Raw genomic sequence first — 22,157 nt, 5'->3', positions numbered from 1 at the left:
AATTGAACTTAACTAACAACCTCAGCCATATTGGAACAGCCAAAAATGAATAGTGTTCTTGTTCTGACGAAGAACAAAAGATCCTGGGAGTTTGGAGATGACATTGAGAGTTTAAAAAGGAGGGAGAAACACTGATTTGACTTTTCACCCCAGAAACGGCAGCCATCTTGGAACAGTCAAATATCGATTCTTGTTTGGACATTAAAAAAAAAAATCCTTCAAAGTTTGAATAAAATGGCAGTCAAAACGGTGTCATTGGAGAACATTCGGACTTTTGGCACTCTCAAAAAATCAATAGCCTTCTTGTTTTGCCATAAAACAACAGCACAAAAAAAATTCTCAAACTTTGAAGAAAAGAATACAATTATGAGGGATTCAACATTTGACCCAAGCAACCTTATCACTCTTGGATCAGTCCAAAAAATAAATAAAAATAATTTGTGCTCTGACAACAAATATTCTTAAAAGTTGAAATTGGGTCTTAGGGAGAGGGGACGACTTTGACTTTTGGCCCCAAAAACATCAGCCATCTTGGATCTGTCAAAATGTAAGATTCTTGTTCTGACATAGAACAAGACATTTAAAAAAAAAAAAAAACACAAAATCAATAGCTTTGTTTTTTGTCCTGATAGAATAAAACAATCCTGGAATTTTAAAGAGGGTGAAATCAACACTTAATTGACCTTTGACCCCAGCGACCCTAATCACTTTTAGATCCGTTCAAATAAACGATAGGGTTCTGGCGCCGACTTAAACGAAACGTTCTGTTTCTTTCTTCTATTGTAATCCACATCTTGTATTGACCCAAGAACTACAAAGCGGAGAGGAAGCAGGGCCTGACTCCCATCAAGGCGACCTTTTCTTTGAACTGTTGTAATCAAAGGCGATGGCAGGACAAAAAAATAAAAAAAATAAAAGGTGATGGCTGTTTACGACCCCCGTCCCTTAGAAACAGCGATTGCCATGTAACAGGCCCTGCTTCCTCTTTGCTTAGAATTTTGAAAAGTGTATTTAAAGGCATCTATCAAAAACAAATAGGGTTCTTGTTCAGGCATCGTTGTGATCTTTGACGTCAGCCATCTTGGATCTAACAAAAAAAAAAAGACCTACAGTGTTCTTGTTTTTGATGAGGGCCCTAAAATTGGAAGACTGAGGAAAAATAACAGATCTCGGGGGAGGGGGCGGGCGATGACTCATCCAGAGGTTTGTTTTTCGGCCGTCCAGATGCTGTTGCTTCATCGCCAGCATGGCGATGACGTCATCGCGCGTGTTATTGCCGTCACTTGGCGGCTAACTAGCTTGTAGCATCTTCTATATGGCGAGAGGGAGGGAGGGAAGGGGGGGGGGTTTAGACCGCCAGGGGCACGGTGACCTCGGCGCCCGGCACATCCTCGCCGGAGCCCTGCGAGCCCTCGTTGCTGAAGAGGTAATACGGCGGCGTCTGGCGAGCTTCGATGATGAGGACGCCCTCGGGGGACAGCGAGGCGAACACCGTGAGAGGGTCCACGTCCATCGGGATCCTGACGGGACAATTAAGTCACGTCATTAAAATGCTCGCGATTATAAAGTCAAACAAAGAAGAGTTCACTTTATTTGGCTCATAAAACACATTATAATGGGACTGCCCCCCTTAAAAAAATGTGACCTAATGTGACCTTTAGGACAGCCACAGTTTGACTCTGGAACAGACTATTTCCTAATTGTAGAAGTTTCTAGAATGGATGGTACATTACCTAAGAGGTTCTAGTAAGATAGCAAACGACTAAAAGAGCTCCAAAGTTCATTCTAAGGACCCGTACAGACTTTGGCAGACGGCGTGTCCAAATAAGGCATTTGGAGAAGTGTCAACGTAAACATCTCGCTCCGCCGGGCCCGGAGTGTTCCTAATTAGAGGAGACCCTGGACAGGCGTCACGCCGCCGCGAGAAGGACGAGTCGCTCCCAGCTTGGCAGGAGCTGGAATGCGGCGCGCTCTATTTATAGACGGGAAAGCGCGTGTCGTAACCTAGCAACGGTGGACGCTGAGAGTGGAGACGCTGAAAGTGTGACGCTTGTGACTGTGGATTCTTTAATAGTCAACCCGAGGGTCACCTGTACCTCAACTTAACCCTTGTGTGGTGTTCGGGTCTGTGGGACCAGTTTTCATTTTTTATTAAAAGAAAAATGATACAATTAATACATTTTTCAAACTGAGACTCACTGACTTTGGCTCATTTTCTGTGAAGAACATATATCAGAATACATATTTAATGACCACCCCCCCTACACATTTATATTACCGTATTTTCCGCACCAATTAGCCGCACCTAAAAACCACAAATTTACTCAAAAGCTGACAGTGCGGCTTTTAACCCGGTGCGCTTTATATATGGATTAATATTAAGATTCATTTTCATAAAGTTTCGGTCTCGCAACTACGGTAAACAGCCGCCATCTTTTTTCCCCGTAGAAGAGGAAGTGCTTCTTCTTCTACGCAAGCAACCGCCAAGGTAAGCACCCGCCCCCATAGAACAGGAAGCGCTTCTTCTTCTACTGTAAGCAACCACCCGCCCGCGTAGAAGAAGAAAAAGCGCGCGGATATTACCGTACGTTTCATTTCCTTTGTGTGTTTACATCTGTAAAGACCACAAAATGGCTCCTACTAAGCGACAGGGATCCGGTTCATGAAAAGACGCAATCTCTCCATCCGCATACGGACTACTATTTCACAGCAACTGCCTAAAGACTTTCAAGAAAAGCTGGCTACTTTCCGTGCATATTGTAAAAACAAGATAGCTGAAAAAAAGATCCGGCCAGAGAACATTATCAACATGGACGAGGTTCCACTGACTTTTGATATTCCTGTGAACCGCACTGTGGATACAACGGGAGCACGTACGGTGAATATTCGCACCACAGGGAATGAGAAGTCATCCTTCACTGTGGTTCTAGCTTGCCATGCTAATGGCCAGAAACTTCCACCCATGGTGATATTCAAAAGGAAGACCTTGCCAAAAGAGACCTTTCCAGCCGGCGTCATCATAAAAGCTAACTCGAAGGGATGGATGAAGAAAAGATGAGCGAGTGGTTAAGGTAAGTTTAAGTTTACGCGAAGAGGCCGGGTGGCTTTTTTCACGCAGCTCCGTCCATGTTGATATACGACTCCATGCGCGCCCACATCACGCTGGTTTTAATATATTATTAAAGTTTGACTGACCTATTTGACTGTTTTTTTGACATTCCTTTAGCGCAGTTAGATGCGGCTTACAACACGGGGCGGCTTATAGGTGGACAAAGTTTTGAAATATGCCGTTCATTGAAGGCGCGGCTTATAACCCAGGGCACCTTATGGTGCGGAAAATATGGTACATACAAGTAGAGATGTCCGATAATGGCTTTTTTGCCGATATCTGATATTGTCCAACTCTTAATTACCGATATCAACCGATACGATATATACAGTGGTGGAATGAACACATTATTATGCCTAATTCTGTTGTGATGCCCCCGCTGGATGCATTAAACAATGTAACAAGGTTTTCCAAAATAAATCAACTCAAGTTATGGAAAAAAAAATGCCAACATGGCACTGCCATATTTATTATTGAAGTCACAAAGTGCATTTTTTTTTTTAACATGCCTCAAAACAGCAGCTTGGAATTTGGGACATGCTCTCCCTGAGAGAGCATGAGGAGGTTGAGGTGGGCGGGGTTGAGGTGGTGGTGGTGGGGGCGGGGGGGGGGGGTAGCGGGGTTGTATATTGTAGTGTCCCAGAAGAGTTAGTGCTGCAAGAGATTCCGGGTATTTGTTCTGTTGTGTTTATGTTGTGCTACGGTGCGGATGTTCTCCCGAAATGTGTTTGTCATTCTTGTTTGGTGTGGGTTCACAGTGTGGCGCATGTTTGTAACAGTGTTAACGTTGTTTATACGGCCACCCTCAGTGTGACCTGTATGGCTGTTGACCAAGTATGCATGGAATTCACTTGTGTGTATGAAAAGCCGTAGATATTACGTGATTGGGCCGGCACGCAAAGGCAGTGCCTTTAAGGTTTATTGGCGCTCTGTACTTCTCCCTACGTCTGCGTACCACTCCGTAAAAGTCATAAATTTTACTTTTTGAAACAGATACCGATAATTTTGAAACCGATAATTTCCGATATTACGTTTTAAAGCATATATCATACTGCCGATATTATCAGACATCCCTATAAATAACAAATCCCAGTTACCATGTACAATATTTAGGGAGAGTGATTATACAGATGGATAGCGTGCGGAATGAAGGTTTCAAGATGACATCAATCGGCATCCTAATGACAGCAGACTTTGTACAGTGAGTGATGTTTTATTATGTTTGTTGGCTCTCATGAAGTCTGCAGTGAGTAAATGTTAAAAAAAAAAGAAAAAAAAGCGAATGTCGTGATGCATTTTTTAAAATTAATGCGCCACAAGCTTAAAATGAGCAAAACACGTAAATATTTAATATTATTATAAATGTTGCTACATGACATACTTACAGCAGGTGTAAAAAAAAAACCTTAATGGAGGTGTTTGTGTGTTTTTTTAAGGGCTTTTATAGGCAGAAAGAAAGAGTGACTCATTGTAAGCTGACTTTTGATTGCTTATTTACCATTTAGAAAGCATAATAAAAGAAAATGTGTGTTTGTCTTACATAAGGATTGTGAATGATAGGCAAAATTCCAATAAAAGTGCAGTTCCGCTTTAATAACAGCGTGGTGTGCGCCGGGCGTGCGCCAGCAGGGCGAGGACACTTACTGGATTTTCTTGGTGAAGTTCTTGGTGACGATCCCGCCTTCTTCTTGCTTCTCTTCGTGTTTTCCTGGTTGGCGACAAGACAAGAAGACGTCAGCTCAGACCAGGCCAGGAAAAAAAACTGTGTCCTGTTTTAGGATTAATATCATTTAAAATAAAAAAAAAAAAAGCCAAATAAAAAGGAGGTTTACAGAACTCAGCACTCACAACCCCCGAGTTTTGAGAGTATTTTTCCTGAATTTCAGGAGGGTACATTGAAAATTGCTCGACCTCGATTGGCATTCAACTGTAAATCTACTAGCATGTTAGCATTGCAGATGAAAGTTAGCATGACACAGATAGCATATTTAGCATATTTAACTGAATTATTTTTGTGACTTTAGACATTTTTCAGAATTTTAGGGAGGGTACATTGAAAATTGCGTGACCTCAATTGGCATTTAACTGTGAAGCATTGGAAAGCTACTATGTTAGCATCATAGATGAAAGTTAGCATAACAAAGATAGCATAGATAAGTGGAATTCTCTGTGACTTTAGACGTTATTTTTTCTGAATTTTAGGGAGGGTACATTGAAAATTGCGTGACCTCAATTGGTATTCAACTGTAAATCTACTAGCATGTTAGCATTGCAGATGAAAGTTAGCATTACACACATAGCATATTTACTAAATTATTTTTGTGACTTTAGACGTTATTTTTTCTGAATTTTAGGAGGGTAAATTGAAAATCGCGCAACCTCGATTGGCATTCAACTGTACAGCATCGGAAATCTACAAGCAGGTTAGCATTGCAGATGAAAGTTAGCATGACACAGATAGCATATTTAGCATATTTAACTGAATTATTTTTGTGACTTTAGACATTTTTTCAGAGTTTTAGGAGGGTACATTGAAATTTGCGTGACCTCGATTGGCATTCAACTGTGAAGCATTAGAAAGCTACCATGTTAGCATCATATATGAAAGTTAGCATAACAAAGATAGCATAGATAAGTGGAATTCTCTGTGACTTTAGACGTTATTTTGTCTGAATTTTAGGGAGGGTACATTGAAAATTGCGTGACCTCAATTGGTATTCAACTGTAAATCTACTAGCATGTTAGCATTGCAGATGAAAGTTAGCATTACACACATAGCATATTTACTAAATTATTTTTGTGACTTTAGACGTTATTTTTTCTGAATTTTAGGGAGGGTACGTTGAAAATTGCGTGACCTCGATTGGCATTAAAACTTTAAATCTACTAGCGTATTGGCATCATAGATGAAAGTTAGCATAACAAAGATAGCATAGATAAGCGGAATTTTCTTTGTGACTTTAGACGTTATTTTTTCTGAATTTTTGGAGGGTACACTGAAAATTGCTTGACATTCAACTGTAAATCTACTAGCATGTTAGCATTGCAGATGAAAGTTAGCATTACACACATAGCATATTTACTAAATTATTTTTGTGACTTTAGACGTTATTTTTTCTGAATTTTAGGGAGGGTACATTGAAAATTGCGTGACCTCATTTGGCATTTAACTGTGAAGCATTGGAAAGCTACTAACATGTTAGCATCATAGATGAAAGTTAGCATAACAAAGATAGCATAGATAAGTGGAATTCTCTGTGACTTTAGACGTTATTTTTTCTGAATTTTAGGGAGGGTACATTGAAAATTGCGTGACCTCAATTGGTATTCAACTGTAAATCTACTAGCATGTTAGCATTGCAGATGATAGTTAGCATTACACACATAGCTTATTTACTAAATTATTTTTGTGACTTTAGACGTTATTTTTTCTGAATTTTAGGGAGGGTACATTGAAAATTGTGTGACCTCATTTGGCATTTAACTGTGAAGCATCGGAAATCTACAAGCAGGTTAGCATCACAGATGAAAGTTAGCATAACACACGTAGCATATTTAGCATAGATAAACTGAATTACTTTTGTGGCTTTAGACATTTTTTCAGAGTTTTAGGAGGGTACATTGAAAATCGCGCGACGTCGATTGGCATTCAACTGTAAATCTACTAGCATGTTAGCATTGCAGAAGAAAGTTAGCATGACACACACAGCATATTTAGCATAGTTAGCTGAATTATTTTTGTGAATTTAGACGTTATTTTTTCTGAATTTTAGGAGGGTACATTGAAAATTGCGTGACCTCAATTGGCATTCAACTGTGAAGCATTGGAAAGCTACTAACATGTTAGCATCATAGATGAAAGTTAGCATAACACATAGCATAGATAAGCGGAATTCTCTTTGTGACTTTAGACGTTATTTTTTCTTAATTTTAGAGGGTACATTGAAAATCGCGCGACGTCGATTGGCATTCAACTGTAAATCTACTAGCATGTTAGCATTGCAGATGAAAGTTAGCATGACACACATAGCATATTTAGCATAGTTAACTGAATTATTTTTGTGAATTTAGACGTTATTTTTTCTGAATTTTAGGAGGGTACATTGAAAATTGCGTGACCTCAATTGGCATTCAACTGTGAAGCATTGGAAAGCTACTAACATGTTAGCATCATAGATGAAAGTTAGCATAACACATAGCATAGATAAGCGGAATTCTCTTTGTGACTTTAGGTGTTATTTTTTCTGAATTTTAGGGAGGGTACATTGAAAATCGCGCAACCTCGATTGGCATTCAACTGTACAGCATCGGAAATCTACAAGCAGGTTAGCATCACAGATGAAAGTTAGCATAACACACGTAGCATATTTAGCATAGATAAACTGAATTGTTTTTTTGGCTTTAGACATTTTTTCAGAGTTTTAGGAGGGTACATGGAAAATTGCGTGACCTCGATTGACATTCAACTGTAAATCTACTAGCATGTTAGCATTGCAGATGAAAGTTAGCATGACACACATAGCATATTTAGCATAGTTAACTGAATTATTTTTGTGAATTTAGACGTTATTTTTTTCTGAATTTTAGGAGGGTACATTGAAAATTGCGTGACCTCAATTGGCATTTAACTGTGAAGCATTGGAAAGCTATTAACATGTTAGCATCATAGATGAAAGTTAGCATAACACAGATAGCATAGATAAGCGGAATTATGAGGCATAAGTCGGTAATGGCAATGACATTCTTCCTCCACGAAAATCGATCGTCATTGATCGTGGTTGAACGATCGCCACAACCCGAGTGTATTTACGACATATACAAGCTAGTACACTAAAATATGATGTGTGTTCTAGGTGACTGAAAATAGACAGTGTACTTTTCTATAAAATCCTTCTGAGAGGCAAAGTTCCACTGCAGTTGTTTGTTTTGCATAATATTTTAAAGAAATAAAGAAAACAAAACTATTGTCCACTGCTTCTCGGAAAGATATTCTAGCATTACTGCGCCTGTTCCGGAAACGACTTTCTTCAGATGTTCGATTGGCTGACAGTTTTACTGTTGAGTAGGTTTTTCAATTCCAACGCAGTTTTTTTAAGACTATACTGAAGAATGGGGTCCTCAAACAAGACTTTATGTCTCTCATATTCTCACACCCTTTCTAGCAGCTGCTAAATGTCAGCGTTGACGTCCAACAACACATGAAGCTTTTTCAAACTACTACTGATGATGATGATGATGATGATGAGCTGCGGTTCCGGAAAGGTCCATATGTGAGGACAGTGAATGATGCAGCGTCAAAACGACATTCTCCCACTTGGATTGTCAGTTTTACCACAACACTAAAACTTGGGACTAAGATCTAATATCTAGACTTCAGACCTGCGAGGCTCCAAAACCTGTAAGACTTTTAAAAAGGGGAACATTATCACAATTTCAGAAGGGTTAAAACCTCACCTCACATGCTGTCATATCTTAAAGGGCCACACACATACATACGCTACTCTCGTAACAACTAACAAGACATCATGGTGAAGCCAGAAGTCGAGTTTCTTAACATGGAGACAGTCTCAATACTTTTCTTTTGTCGAGCACAAAGAAAATAACATTTTAGTTAAAGGGGAACATTATCACAATTTCAGAAGGGTTAAAACCATTAAAAATCAGTTCCCAGTGGCTTATTTTATTTTTCGAAGTTTTTTTCAAAATGTTACCCATCACGTAATACCCCTAAAAAAAGCTTCAAAGTGCCTGATTTTAACCATCGTTATATACACCCGTCCATTTTCCTGTGACGTCACATAGTGATGCCAACACAAACAAACATGGCGCATAGAACAGCAAGCTATAGCGACATTAGCTCGGATTCAGACTCGGATTTCAGCGGCTTAAGGGATTCAACAGATTAAGCATGTATTGAAACGGATGGTTGTAGTGTGGAGGCAGGTAGCGAAAACGAAATTGAAGAAGAAACTAAAGATGCGCGGTTTGCGGACACAAATGCGGAGTTCGCGGATTGTCCGCGGGTCGGGCGGTTGAAAAAAAAAAAAAAAAAAAGATTTTAGCCGCGGGTCGGGTTGGGCGGTTGAAATAAAAAAAAAAAAAGATTTTATCCGCGGGTCGGGTCGGGCGGTTGAAATAAAAAAAAATTAGATTTTATCCGCGGGTCGGGTCGGGCGGTTGAAATAAAAAAAAATTAGATTTTAAATAGATTCAGGCGGGTGGCAGTTAAACCAATTGGGAAATATATATACATAGTTAAATGTTGTTACCCACATACGAAAAACGAGCAGGCACCTGCAGCATATGCCACAACAGAAGAAGAAAAAAAAAAAAGAGATCGACACTTTTACGGAGCGGAGAAGGGACGCCTCGCCGGGGTCCGGGACCGAGGCCCCTTCCCCCGAGAGGGCCCCACCGGGAGCCGTAGCTGAGGTGATCCGCGAGAAGGGCCCGACGCACGTCCAGGGTCACCACCGCGCCCACCGCACCATCCGCCTTCGCCGCGGCCGGCGTCACGCGCAGCAGGTAAGCAGCTTACGTGCCCGCCACCCCCGTGGCCGGGGGCTAGTAACAGGGGTCACTCCGCGCGCGCCGCCCGCGCAGCTTACCTGCCCGTCACCCCCGTTGCCGGGGGCGCGTAACAGGGGTCACTCCGCGCGCAGTGCGCTCACGAAAGGGGTGGGGAAAGCAGAACTGGCGCTGCGGGATGAACCGAACGCCGGGTTAAGGCGCCCGATGCCGACGCTCATCAGACCCCAGAAAAGGTGTTGTTTGATATAGACAGCAGGACGATGGCCATGGAAGTCGGAACCCGCTAAGGAGTGTGTAACAACCCACCTGCCGAATCAACTAGCCCTGAAAATGGATGGCGCTGGAGCGTCGGGCCCATACCCGGCCGTCGCTGGCAGCGAGAGCCGCGAGGGCTAGGCCGCGACGAGTAGGATGGCCGCCGCGGTGCGCGCTGAAGCCTCGGGCGCGAGCCCGGGTGGAGCCGCCGCGGGTGCGAGGGACATCGCACCTCCACGCGTTTTGAGGTGCGCTCAGCGCGGCTCCCAGATGATTGCGCACTGGTGTGCGTCTGGGCCGTGACAGCGTGGCACGCATTGAATGTCTCTGCTTAATTGGATCAGTCTCCTTTCTTTAAAAGGCAAAAGCTTTATAACCTCACTAATGCCTTGCATCGTCTATATTAGATATATAACAACGGGCGGGTGGGTGCGGTTTTGATTAAATGTTAGTTCGGGTGGATGCGGATGGTTGACGACTTTTGTGATGCGGTTGCGGATGAAATAATTGCCTATCCGCGCATCTCTAGAAGAAACTGAAGCTATTGAGCCATATCGGGTTGAACCGTATGCAAGCGAAACCGACGAAAACGACACGACAGCCAGCGACACGGGAGAAAGCGAGGACGAATTCGGCGATCGCCTTCTAACCAACGATTGGTATGTGTTTGTTTGGCATTAAAGGAAACTAACAACTATGAACTAGGTTTGCAGCATATGAAATACATTTGGCAACAACATGCACTTTGAGAGTGCAGACAGCCCAATTTTCATCAATTAATATATTCTGTAGACATACCCTCATCCGCTATCTTTTCCTGAAAGCTGATCTGTCCAGTTTTGGAGTTGATGTCAGCAGGCCAGGGAAGCTAGGGTCGATATTCTTCTCTTGATCATCTTCGGTGGCATAAGGGACGGTGTGAGCCAAGACATCCAGGGGGTTTAGCTCGCTCGTCTGCGGGAACAAACTGCCGCCATTGCTTGCCGTGCTACCGAGGTCCTTTGTCCCTGAATTGCTCACACACTCCGGCAGATTCAATGGGGGTCTGGCGGCAGATTTCTTTGACTTTATGGTTGGAAATGCATCTGCTTTGAGTGTCGCAGGATATCCACACATTCTTGCCATCTCTGTCGTAGCATAGCTTTTGTCGGTAAAGTGTGCGGAACAAACGTCCAATTTCTTGCCACTTTCGCATCTTTGGGCCACTGGTGCAACTTGAATCCGTCCCTGTTCGTGTTGTTACACCCTCCGACAACACACCGACGAGGCATGACGTCTCCAAGGTACGGAAAACAGTCGAAAAAACGGAAAATAACAGAGCTGATTTGACTCGGTGATTGTAATGTGTTTGAGAAAATGGCGGATTGCTTCCCGATGTGACGTCACAGCTCCGAGAGCGAATATTAGAAAGGCTTTTAATTCGCCAAAATTCACCCATTTAGAGTTCGGAAATCGGTTAAAAAAAATATATGGTCTTTTTTCTGCAACATCAAGGTATATATTGACGCTTACATAGGTCTGGTGATAATGTTCCCCTTTAAAGACATCAGACAGACACCAAGGACCAAGATTTGAGACTTGGACCTGACCCCCCTCCTAGACACTTTAGAGTGTTGGACAGGACCAGGGCAATTATTCCTAAAGAGTCTTAGAATCCTCCCAACTTAACCTAAACATTCCTAGCAAGGTGTCTTCGCTTAAGAGGGATTCCAGAACATTCTCACAGAACTCTTTGAGCAAGGAATGGAGTTCACCCTGTTGCTATGTGGCAGTCATTTCAAAAGCTGTGATTGGTTTATTGGTTGATCCTAAAGGATAAGGATAGACCCTCAAGTCAAACCTAATCATAGAATCTAATTTTATGAAGGCTGTGTAATTGTAAATATTTCACACAAAAGACAATATCTGTTAAAACGAATATTAAGCTTTACTTTAAAATTATCCTACAAAATGTGTGAAAACTTAGGCTCACTCGCACAGTATTCACATAGTCAGTTATATTTATTTGCTCATGTTTATTGCCATGCTGGTCATTTTTGCACTTTCAACATTTCAACTCAATTTGGTATTTACCAGGGTAAAATGGCTTAGTGTTCATCAATGTCTGATTGCTTACCCAAAATCAACTGGGAAAAAACAACAACTCCCCGCCAGCGTGACCAAAGTGACGTCGAGTGAGTCATTATAATATTGATCATGATACATGTGTTATTACAACTACATACACCATACTTGCCAACCTTGAGACCTCCGATTTCGGGAGGTGGGGGAGGGGGGTGGGACGGGGGCGCGGCTGGGGGCGGGGTTGGGGGCGTGGCTAAAAGGGGAGGAGTATATTTACAGCTAGAATTCACCAAGTATTTCATATATATATATATATATATCTATATATATATATATATATATATATATATATATATATATATATATATATATATATATATAGAAGAAGAAATACTTGACGTTCAGTGAATCCTAGCTATATATATATATATATATTTTATTATATGTATATATATATATATATATATATAGAAGAAGAAATACTTGACGTTCAGTGAATCCTAGCTATATATATATATATATGTATATATTTTATTATATGTATATATATATATATATATATATATATATATATATATATATATATATATATATATATATATATATACACACACACACACACACACACACATATATATATATTTATTTTATTATATATATATATATATATATATATATATATATAAAAATAAATACTTGAATTTCAGTGTTCATTTATTTACACATATACACACACACATAACACTCATCTACTCATTGTTGAGTTAAGGGTTGAATTGTCCATCCTTGTTCTATTCTCTGTCACTATTTTTCTAACCATGCTGAACACCCTCTCTGATGATACATTGATGTGTGGCACGCACAAAAGTGCTTTCATCAAATGCACTAGATGGCAGTATTGTCCTGTTTAAGAGTGTCACAACATTGCTGTTTACGGCAGACAAACTGCTTTACGGTATACAAAAACATGACTGCTGTTGTTATGTGTTGTTGCCGCGCTGGGAGGACGTTAATGAAACTGCCTAACAATAAACCCATGAGGACCTGAGTCCGCCTGGATTTCGGGAGATTTTCGGGAGAAAATTTGTCCCGGGAGGTTTTCGGGAGAGGCGCTGAATTTCGGGAGTCTCCCGGAAAATCCGGGAGGGTTGGCAAGTATGACATACACTGTCGAGCTAGCTGTGCAAACAAAACATGAAATATGGGCTAATACTTTACAGATACTGTGATATGATTGTTCATGTTTTCCAGTCAGCAAAATTGGTGTTCTATCGTACTGTGCTTTACAAACTCAAAAGCCGTTCGGCTGTTAGCTTGCGGCTAATACCATAGCATGCCGTCGCAAGGCAATGTGTTACGCTAGAAAATTAGATCCTCAGTGTTCGCTCTTACAATAACAATGTCACTACAGCTTGGTTATTATGAAGGTTATGCAATGTAAACAAAGTACTGTTGGCTGTTTTTGGATGCCTTTTTAAAGTGATTAAGAGGCAGAATGTATTGATCTTATTAGCTGCGTTACTATTGTTGCGTTTTGGACCAGTTGTTCCCCCCAGGGAATTCAAGTCACAAGTCGCTCCCAAGCTCTTTACGACACTTAAAGCGGAGTTGAAAAAACCACCAGAGACAGAATAGGTATTTTGTAATATATTGGCAAAGCTTTGCAGATATATTTTTTTGAGACCAGTCCAGCATAGAACATTCTATCGCGCCGCCAAAATGGTCTGTCTTCCCAACCCCAAAACCCTCTCTCTTCTCCCCTCTCCCTAGACAAAATATATGCACATCGTCTCCCTAGTCAAAACACATTCCAAAGAACTCAAGGTTAACACACACAGTTTACTTGCTGAGGAAAATAAAGAAAATAAATGGAAAACACGAGCTGTTTTCAAATATGACTATGAAAGAAAATAAGTAACACTAAAATTCGGATACATGTAAATATCTGCCTCCGACAATTCCCCCTTCAGATCTTCTAAAAAGATCTTTATCACTAGTACAACACTTCTAAAATACGCCCCTCTTTGAGCAAGCTGGTAAAAATTTAAAAGCATAGTTACATGGGAGATAAACGGATGGAATCTATGTCAATATCGTCACTCTCAGGGAAGGAAACTAGCATTTCTCGAAGGTCACCACTTTGCTTGACCCCCTTCAGTGACATAGCAAACCCAGGTTGTTCAGCAAGCCCCTCAACAGCATCACGAGTCAGGTTGGTCAGTCTCAACAGATTATAAAAAACATAGTTAATGCGTTCTACATTTTTAGTAGCAGTCACAGGGAAAATAGCACCAACCTAGAATTAGTTGATTATTACAAATTAGAATGCAAAAAAAAGACACTTTTTGTCTCGTCTCTTATAAGGTTTGTGAACAATAGATACATATCCAAAAAAGTGCAGTTCTCCTTTAAGAGCTAGAATTATTTAAGAACAGCTTTTATCTTTACTAGGATCTACATCTCATAAAATTAAAAAAATAAAATAAAATCATGATTCTAAGACTTTTCTTAGAATTTGGCCCTTAGGAGCAACGCTCTCATACTTGCCAACCCTCCCGGATTTTCCGGGAGACTCCCGAAATTCAGCGCCTCTCCCGAAAACCTCCCGGGACAAATTTTCTCCCGAAAAACTCCCAAAATTCAGGCGGACCTGAGTGACGTGTTGACAACACACAACAACAGTGTCTACCGTAAAGCAGTTCGTCTGCCGTAAACAGCAATGTTGTGACACTTTTAAACAGGACAATACTGCCATCTACTGTACAAGCATATGTGACCCACCCATAATGTGTCACATTTTTGTGTTGATTTATTTATTTTATTTTGTGGTTTGAATTCGTTTTTGGAGCTGTCATTACACATTTATCAGTATTCACATTGGTCAGTAGGGGGCAGTAGGGCGTTTCTTCCCAATTGAATGCTATCGCCTGCAGACTGAAAGTGTCTTGTCATTCTGATGAGCGCAACCAGTCTGTGAACAATTGAAACGTCCTGTGTGCTTTTTCCTCCTGTATAACAGGTTAGTTTTGGTGAATCAACTCACTGAATAATATCCATGTGATCTATATAAGTTTAAGTACACATTATGATGGTGGAGCCTAACTCTAAAGTGTTTGTGAGTTGTAGTTTGTAAATGAACACTGAAATTCAAGTATTTATTTTATTTATATATATATATATATATATATATATATATATATATATATATATATATATATATATATATATATATATAGCTAGAATTCACTGAAAGTCAAGTATTTCTTATATATATATATATATATATATCTTAACCACGCCCCCAACCACGCCCCTGCCCCACCCCCGACCACACCCCCGCCCCCACCCCCCGAAATCGGAGGTCTCAAGGTTGGCAAGTATGAACTCTCTGCACTAAGAATCTTTAAGGATACGGCCCGAGGACTTCAGGACATGAGACCTACACTTGAAACTTAAGACATGAGCGCAAGAAAATCCTAGAAGACCAGAAATTCAGACTCCCAGTTAAGGAACGGATGTGAAATTTGAGAGACCTCAGTTTGAGACCTGGATTTGAAAATGACACTTGAGCTTTGAACATGAGACCTAGACTTAATGTATACTACATGTAAAGCTTAAACATCCATTTGAGTACTGGACTTAGGTCTTGTACTTAGTCATGAAACTACCTGAGACTTACTTTTGAGGCCTAGACTTGGAACAAAGATTTGAGACGACAATAGATTGGAGACCAATGAGCTACTCCGTACTCTAACCCAGGGGTCGGCAACACAAAATGTTCAAAGAGCCACATTGGACCAAAAACACAACAAGAGATCTGTCTGGAGTCGCAAAAAATTTGAAGTCTTATATAAGTGTTATAATGAAGGCTATATTAGCTACTATCAAAATGACTACGCAAATGTTCTTTGACAGAAATATTGAAATGTAATATTTATTCTACACATTTTTCACGGAGGCTTCTCAGAGGGTGAGATAACTCCTGGAAATGACTTGGCTTAGAATGGCCAAAGGTATAGATGTGTGTGTGTGTGTGTGTGTGTGTGTGTGTGTGTGTGTGTGTGTGTGTGTGTGTGTGTGTGTCAAAGTTTAAAAAAGAAATTGCAAGCTGGGTAATGTTTGCTGTGGTCTGGAACAACGTGGCACACAAACTATGAGAAACGCAGCCAAGATTACATACAGAAAATGTATCATGAGACATGCAAATATAAATTAAATACACAGAGGACATAAGTAAAGGAAATTAAATGAGCTCAGAGATACCTACGAACGAGGCATAATGATGCAATATGTACATACAGCTAGCCTTAGTAGCATGTTAGCATTGATTAGCTTGCAGTCATGCAGTGACCAAATATGCCTGATTAGCACTGCACAGAAGTCATTACCATCAACAAAGCTCACCTTTATGCATTCACGCTCAGTATAAAACATTTGGTGGACAAAACGAGATAAAGAAGGAGTGGCATAAAACACCTCGTCGGAGAAAGTAAACAAACTACGGTGAGCTCAAGGACCGCCAAAATTATTAGGACAAAATGGTGTATTAACAGTGGGATTTCTAACAATTAGGAAGGTTTGTGTCATGTTTGTCCTCCTACAGAAACGTTATTGAAACATTTTCTTTCATTTTCATACATTTTTTAAAAATCTGCAGGGAGCCACTAGAGCAGCGCTAAAGAGCCGCCGCGGGTTGCAGACCCCCGCTCTAACCAAACATCGAGACTTTCTATGTAGAAATGAGATCTATATTTAATACTCGTTTTTTCCGATTCAGACTTAAATTTGAGCTCAAGATGATCTGGAATTTAAACAGACTTGAGCTTCAGATCTTTGACTTCAAACAGGAGACTGAGACCGAAAACCGTCACTCCTTAACTTATTGTTAAGGACTTGAAAGTTTGACTTGAACATCAGACACAAGAACCACACTTGGGACTTAGAATTTAAAATACAAAAAGTGCCTCCATGGAAATGCCCCCCTCTACCTCAAAGAACTACTCACCCCCAAATCCTCCACACGACACTTCCGCTACGGACGGGCTAACCTCCTCCAACCTCCGAGGACAAAGCTACGGACAATAGGAGACCGGGCTTTCTGCTCCGCCGCTCCCAGTCTGTGGAACGCTCTCCCTGACCACCTGAAGGCACCACAGACTGTGGATGCTTTTAAAAAAGGCTTAAAAAACATTCTTTTTAAAAAAAGCATTTTTTGAGATATATGCATACTACTTTTAGCTATTTGGCTGTTCTAGTTTTTATATTTATTTGTATTATCTTTTTATACTTGTTTTATTTTATATTTTATTTTTTTTAATACACTGTAGCACTTTGAGGTTGTTTACTCAATGTAAAGTGCTTTTTACAAATAAAATATATTATTATTATTAAAAGACTTACACAGGAGATTGACGCAAACACGGACCAGTGAGACAAAGCGGACCGGTACAGTTTAAGAATCGCCTGGGGAGACGAAATTGAATTAAAATACCGAGACCAGACCAGATGCACGTCACACTGCTAAAACCCGATCTTACATTTCCTGCTTACTGTCTAACCTTTGACCTTCGGCATGCTTGCGTCCCACTTTTAGAAAGGGGGTTGACACAGGATGGCGTCTCATGTCCAGCCGGCATACCACACATATTTTGGACAGGATGGGTGGGCTGGTGTTTCTACAATGACAATCTCCACATGTTCTATTCCAAACAGCTACTCAGCAGCAGAACCCAAAAAGTAGATCGAGAACATTCTAGAACATTCCGCCTGGTGCTTTCGTAAAAGCACCGAGGCGGGTCTCATTGTAAGCGGAGACCGTTGTCCACGGGACTCGCCCTGGAGCTAAATCGAGCTCTGCCTCCAGCGACTGAGGGAACAACGCTCCAGGAATTTGGAACAGGTGTCCCGGCTCGAGTGCCCCCGAGTCCCAGTCCTACGAACATGTCCAGATCTTTCCACATAAGCGTTACTAGGCAGAACTAATATCGTGTGCGTGATAAAACACTTTTTGCACTACTTCAGTGTTTTTCTTCATGAATACAAATTCGTACACTTAATTTTCAAATTGATTCAAAAGTAAAATGTGTATTTTTTGTACAGACATCAAAGACAAATAGTTTTCTTTGACTTTTTTTGGGGCGTGACAAAGTTGCTGAAAAGTTTGTCGTTCAAAATGGTGAAAATGTTGCAGCTTTCAGCCACAAGGGGGCACACTCTGGGGATCGCAATGAAGTGCTGTGGAACTTAAAGGGGAACATTATCACCAGACCTATGTAAGCGTCAATATATACCTTGATGTTGCAGAAAAAAAGACCATATATTTTTTTTAACCGATTTCCGAACTCTAAATGGGTGAATTTTGGCGAATTAAACGCCTTTCTATTATTCGCTCTCGGAGCGATGACGTCACAACGTGACGTCACATCGGGAAGCATTTTCTCAAACACATTACAAACACCGAGTCAAATCAGCTCTGTTATTTTCCGTTTTTTCGACTGTTTTCCGTACCTTGGAGACATCATGCCTCGTCGGTGTGTTGTCGGAGGGTGTAACAACACGAACAGGGACGGATTCAAGTTGCACTAGTGGCCCAAAGATGCGAAAGTGGCAAGAAATTGGACGTTTGTTCTGCACACTTTACCGACGAAAGCTATGCTACGACAGAGATGGCAAGAATGTGTGGATATCCTGCGACACTCAAAGCAGATGCATTTCCAACGATAAAGTCAAAGAAATCTGCCGCCAGACCCCCATTGAATCTGCCGGAGTGTGTGAGCAATTCAGGGACAAAGGACCTCGGTAGCACGGCAAGCAATGGCGGCAGTTTGTTCCCGCAGACGAGCGAGCTAAACCCCCTGGATGTCTTGGCTCACACCGTCCCGAAGATGATCAAGAGAAGAATATCGACCCTAGCTTCCCTGGCCTGCTGACACGAGGGTATGTCTACAGAATATATTAATTGATGAAAATTGGGCTGTCTGCACTCTCAAAGTGCATGTTGTTGCCAAATATATTTCATATGCTGTAAACCTAGTTCATAGTTGTTAGTTTCCTTTAATGCCAAACAAACACATACCAATCGTTGGTTAGAAGGCGATCGCCGAATTCGTCCTCGCTTTCTCCCGTGTCGCTGGCTGTCGTGTCGTTTTTGTCGGTTTCGCTTGCATACGGTTCAAACCGATATGGCTCAATAGCTTCAGTTTCTTCTTCAATTTCGTTTTCGCTACCTGCCTCCACGACTACAACCATCCGTTTCAATACATGCGTAATCTGTTGAATCGCTTAAGCCTCTGAAATCCGAGTCTGAATCCGAGATAATGTCGCTATAGCTTGCTGTTCTTTCCGCCATGTTTGTTTGTGTTGGCTTCACTATGTGACGTCACAGGAAAATGGACGGGTGTTTATAACAATGGTTAAAATCAGGCACTTTGAAGCTTTTTTTTTTTAGGGATATTGCGTGATGGGTAAAATTTTGAAAAAAACTTCGAAAAATATAATAAGCCGCTGGGAACTGATTTTTAATGGTTTTAACAATTCTGAAATTGTGATAATGTTCCCCTTTAAAGTCGTAAAATCGGGAATTCTAACGAAATGTTGCCAGGAGTTGGGTCTCCAAAGTCGTACACGCCGGACTTCAGTTGGGCGAGCAACACACTATTGAATGGGCTTGTATCTTTTGAATTTATGCGGCATTTCAAATCAAATGTAAATAATCAAACGTATATACTTATTCTGAGCTCACTATGTTCACCGCTCGCTGTACATATCCTACCAAGTCAGACCTACACTGTTTCAATGTCCATTTCTCTGATGATATTATTGTTGATGACTGACGTGCTGATATCAACCAAACCTAACCCCCCCACCACAACCCCCCGGATTGTAAATACCGTATTTTCCGCACTATAAGGCGCACCGGATTATAAGGCGCACCTTCAATGAATGGCCTATTTTAAAACTTTGTTCAAATATAAGCATACTTGCCAACCTTGAGACCTCCGATTTCGGGAGGTGGGGGGAGGGGGGGCGTGGTCGGGGTGGGACGGGGGCGTGGCTAAAAGAAGAGGGGTATATTTACAGCTAGAATTCACCAAGTCAAGTATTTCATATATATATATATATATATATATATATATATACACACCGGTATATATATATATATATATATAAGAAATACTTGACGTTCAGCGAATTATATATATATATATATATATATATATATATATATATATATAAATAAAAATAAATACTTGAATTTCAGTGTTCATTTATTTACACATATACACACACACATAACACTCATCTACTCATTGTTGAGTTAAGGGTTGAATTGTCCATCCTTGTTCTATTCTCTGTCACTATTTTTCGAACCATGCTGAACCCCTCTCTGATGCATTGCTGTGTGGCACGCACAAAAGTGCTTTCATCAAATGCACTAGATGGCAGTATTGTCCTGTTTAAGAGTGTCACAACATTGCTGTTTACGGCAGACGAACTGCTTTACGGTATACAAAAAAGTGACTGCTGTTGTTGTGTGTTGTTGCCGCGCTGGGAGGACGTTAATGAGTCTCCCGGAAAATCCGGGAGGGTTGGCAAGTATGTATATAAGGAGTACCGCATTATAAGGGGCACCGCATTATAAGGCGCATAGAATAGACGCTACAGTAGAGGCTGGGGTTGCGAGACCTGTTGTGGCTCAATATTGGTCCATATATAAGGCGCACCAGATTATAAGGCGCACTGTCAGCTTTTGAGAAAATTGGAGGTTTTTAGGTGCGCCTTATAGTGCGGAAAATACGGTAATGTAAATAGTTCAATGTATATACTCTGATGATGATTACCGTATTTTTCGGAGTATAAGTCACTCCGGAGTATAAGTCGCACCGGCCGAAAATGCACAATAAAGAAGGAAAAAAACATATATAAGTCGCACTGGAGTATAAGTCGCATTTTTGGGGGAAATGTATTTGATAAAAGCCAACACCAAGAATAGACATTTGAAAGGCAATTTAAAATAAATAAAGAATAGTGAACAACAGGCTGAATAAGTGTACGTTATATGAGGCATACATAACTAACTGGTATGTTAACGTAACATATTATGGTAAGAGTCATTCAAATAACTATAACATATAGAACATGCTATACGTTTACCAAACAATCTGTCACTCCTAATCGCTAAATCCCATGAAATCTTATACGTCTAGTCTCTTACGTGAATGACATAAATAATATTATTTGATATTTTACGCTAATGTGTTAATAATTTCACACACAAGTCGCACCCGAGTATAAGTCGCACCCCCGGCCAAACTATGAAAAAAACTGCGAAAAATACGGTAACTTGTGTGATGACTGTACTATGCTGATAGTATATATTTGTACCATGAATTGATTAACGTGGACTTAAACAAGTTGAAAAACTTATTGGGGTGTTACCATTTAGTGGTCAATTGTACGGAATATGTACTGTACTGTGTAATCTACTAATAAAAGTCTCAATCAATCAATCAATTTGAAGTTTGTGGCACACTTAAGGAAAAGATCAAAAAACACTTATCATCCAATCTATTTTTTTTTTTATATATAAATGTCGATTTATTTAAAATCTACATTTTCGAATTGGCTTAATAATTTAAAATTATCAATTAAATCTTGGAATATGATTAGAAATACAGAAGCCCTTAAATTTATTTTGTTATTGCAGAAATGTTAAGTGATTTAAATTAGCCTTTTTTGTCTGTTTGAATTATTGTATCTTATCCTATGTTTTTATTACATTTAAAGAAGCAATGATTGTCATTATCCTCTGCATTTGACCCATCACCCTTGATCACCCCCTGGCAGGTGAGAGGAGCAGTGAGCAGCAGCAGTGGCCGCGCCCGGGAATCAATTTTTGGTGATTTAACCCCCAATTCCAACCCTTGATGCTGAGTGCCAAACAGGGAGGTAATGGCTCCCATTTATATAGTCTTTGGTATGACTCGGCCGGGGTTTGAACTCACAACCTACCTCTAACCACTAGGCCACTGAGTAGGTTATTATTTATTGTCATTATTTTTATATTCTATTTGTATTCGCTTTAGTTTTCTTTCCTTTACATGTTTTGTGAAAGACAATATTTGCTCAACCTGATGGATGTTTGAAATTGTTGAGGTTTGTTGAAAGTGCCTAGGTTTTCATGTACATTGAGAATATA

At 40.5% G+C, this 22,157-nt stretch overlaps 1 protein-coding gene across 1 annotated transcript in view; it reads right to left on the bottom strand.

The window, feature by feature from the left end:
- Positions 1–594: 594 nt before the first annotated feature.
- Positions 595–22,157, bottom strand: part of hspb8 (heat shock protein b8) — a 32,166-nt gene continuing 10,603 nt past the window's right edge. Inside the window, exons 2-3 of the mRNA XM_061932845.2 lie at positions 4,754–4,817; positions 595–1,520 (exon numbers count right to left, since the gene is read on the bottom strand). Coding sequence (XP_061788829.1) covers positions 1,349–1,520; positions 4,754–4,817 — 236 coding nt within the window. The 3' untranslated portion in view covers positions 595–1,348. The remainder of the gene's footprint in view (positions 1,521–4,753; positions 4,818–22,157) is intronic.

The sequence above is a fragment of the Nerophis lumbriciformis genome, linkage group LG03 (assembly GCF_033978685.3).
Source record: "Nerophis lumbriciformis linkage group LG03, RoL_Nlum_v2.1, whole genome shotgun sequence".
Taxonomy (NCBI): domain Eukaryota; kingdom Metazoa; phylum Chordata; class Actinopteri; order Syngnathiformes; family Syngnathidae; genus Nerophis; species Nerophis lumbriciformis.
Note: the sequence above shows the minus strand (reverse complement) of the source record. Positions and strands in the feature narration are given on the sequence as shown.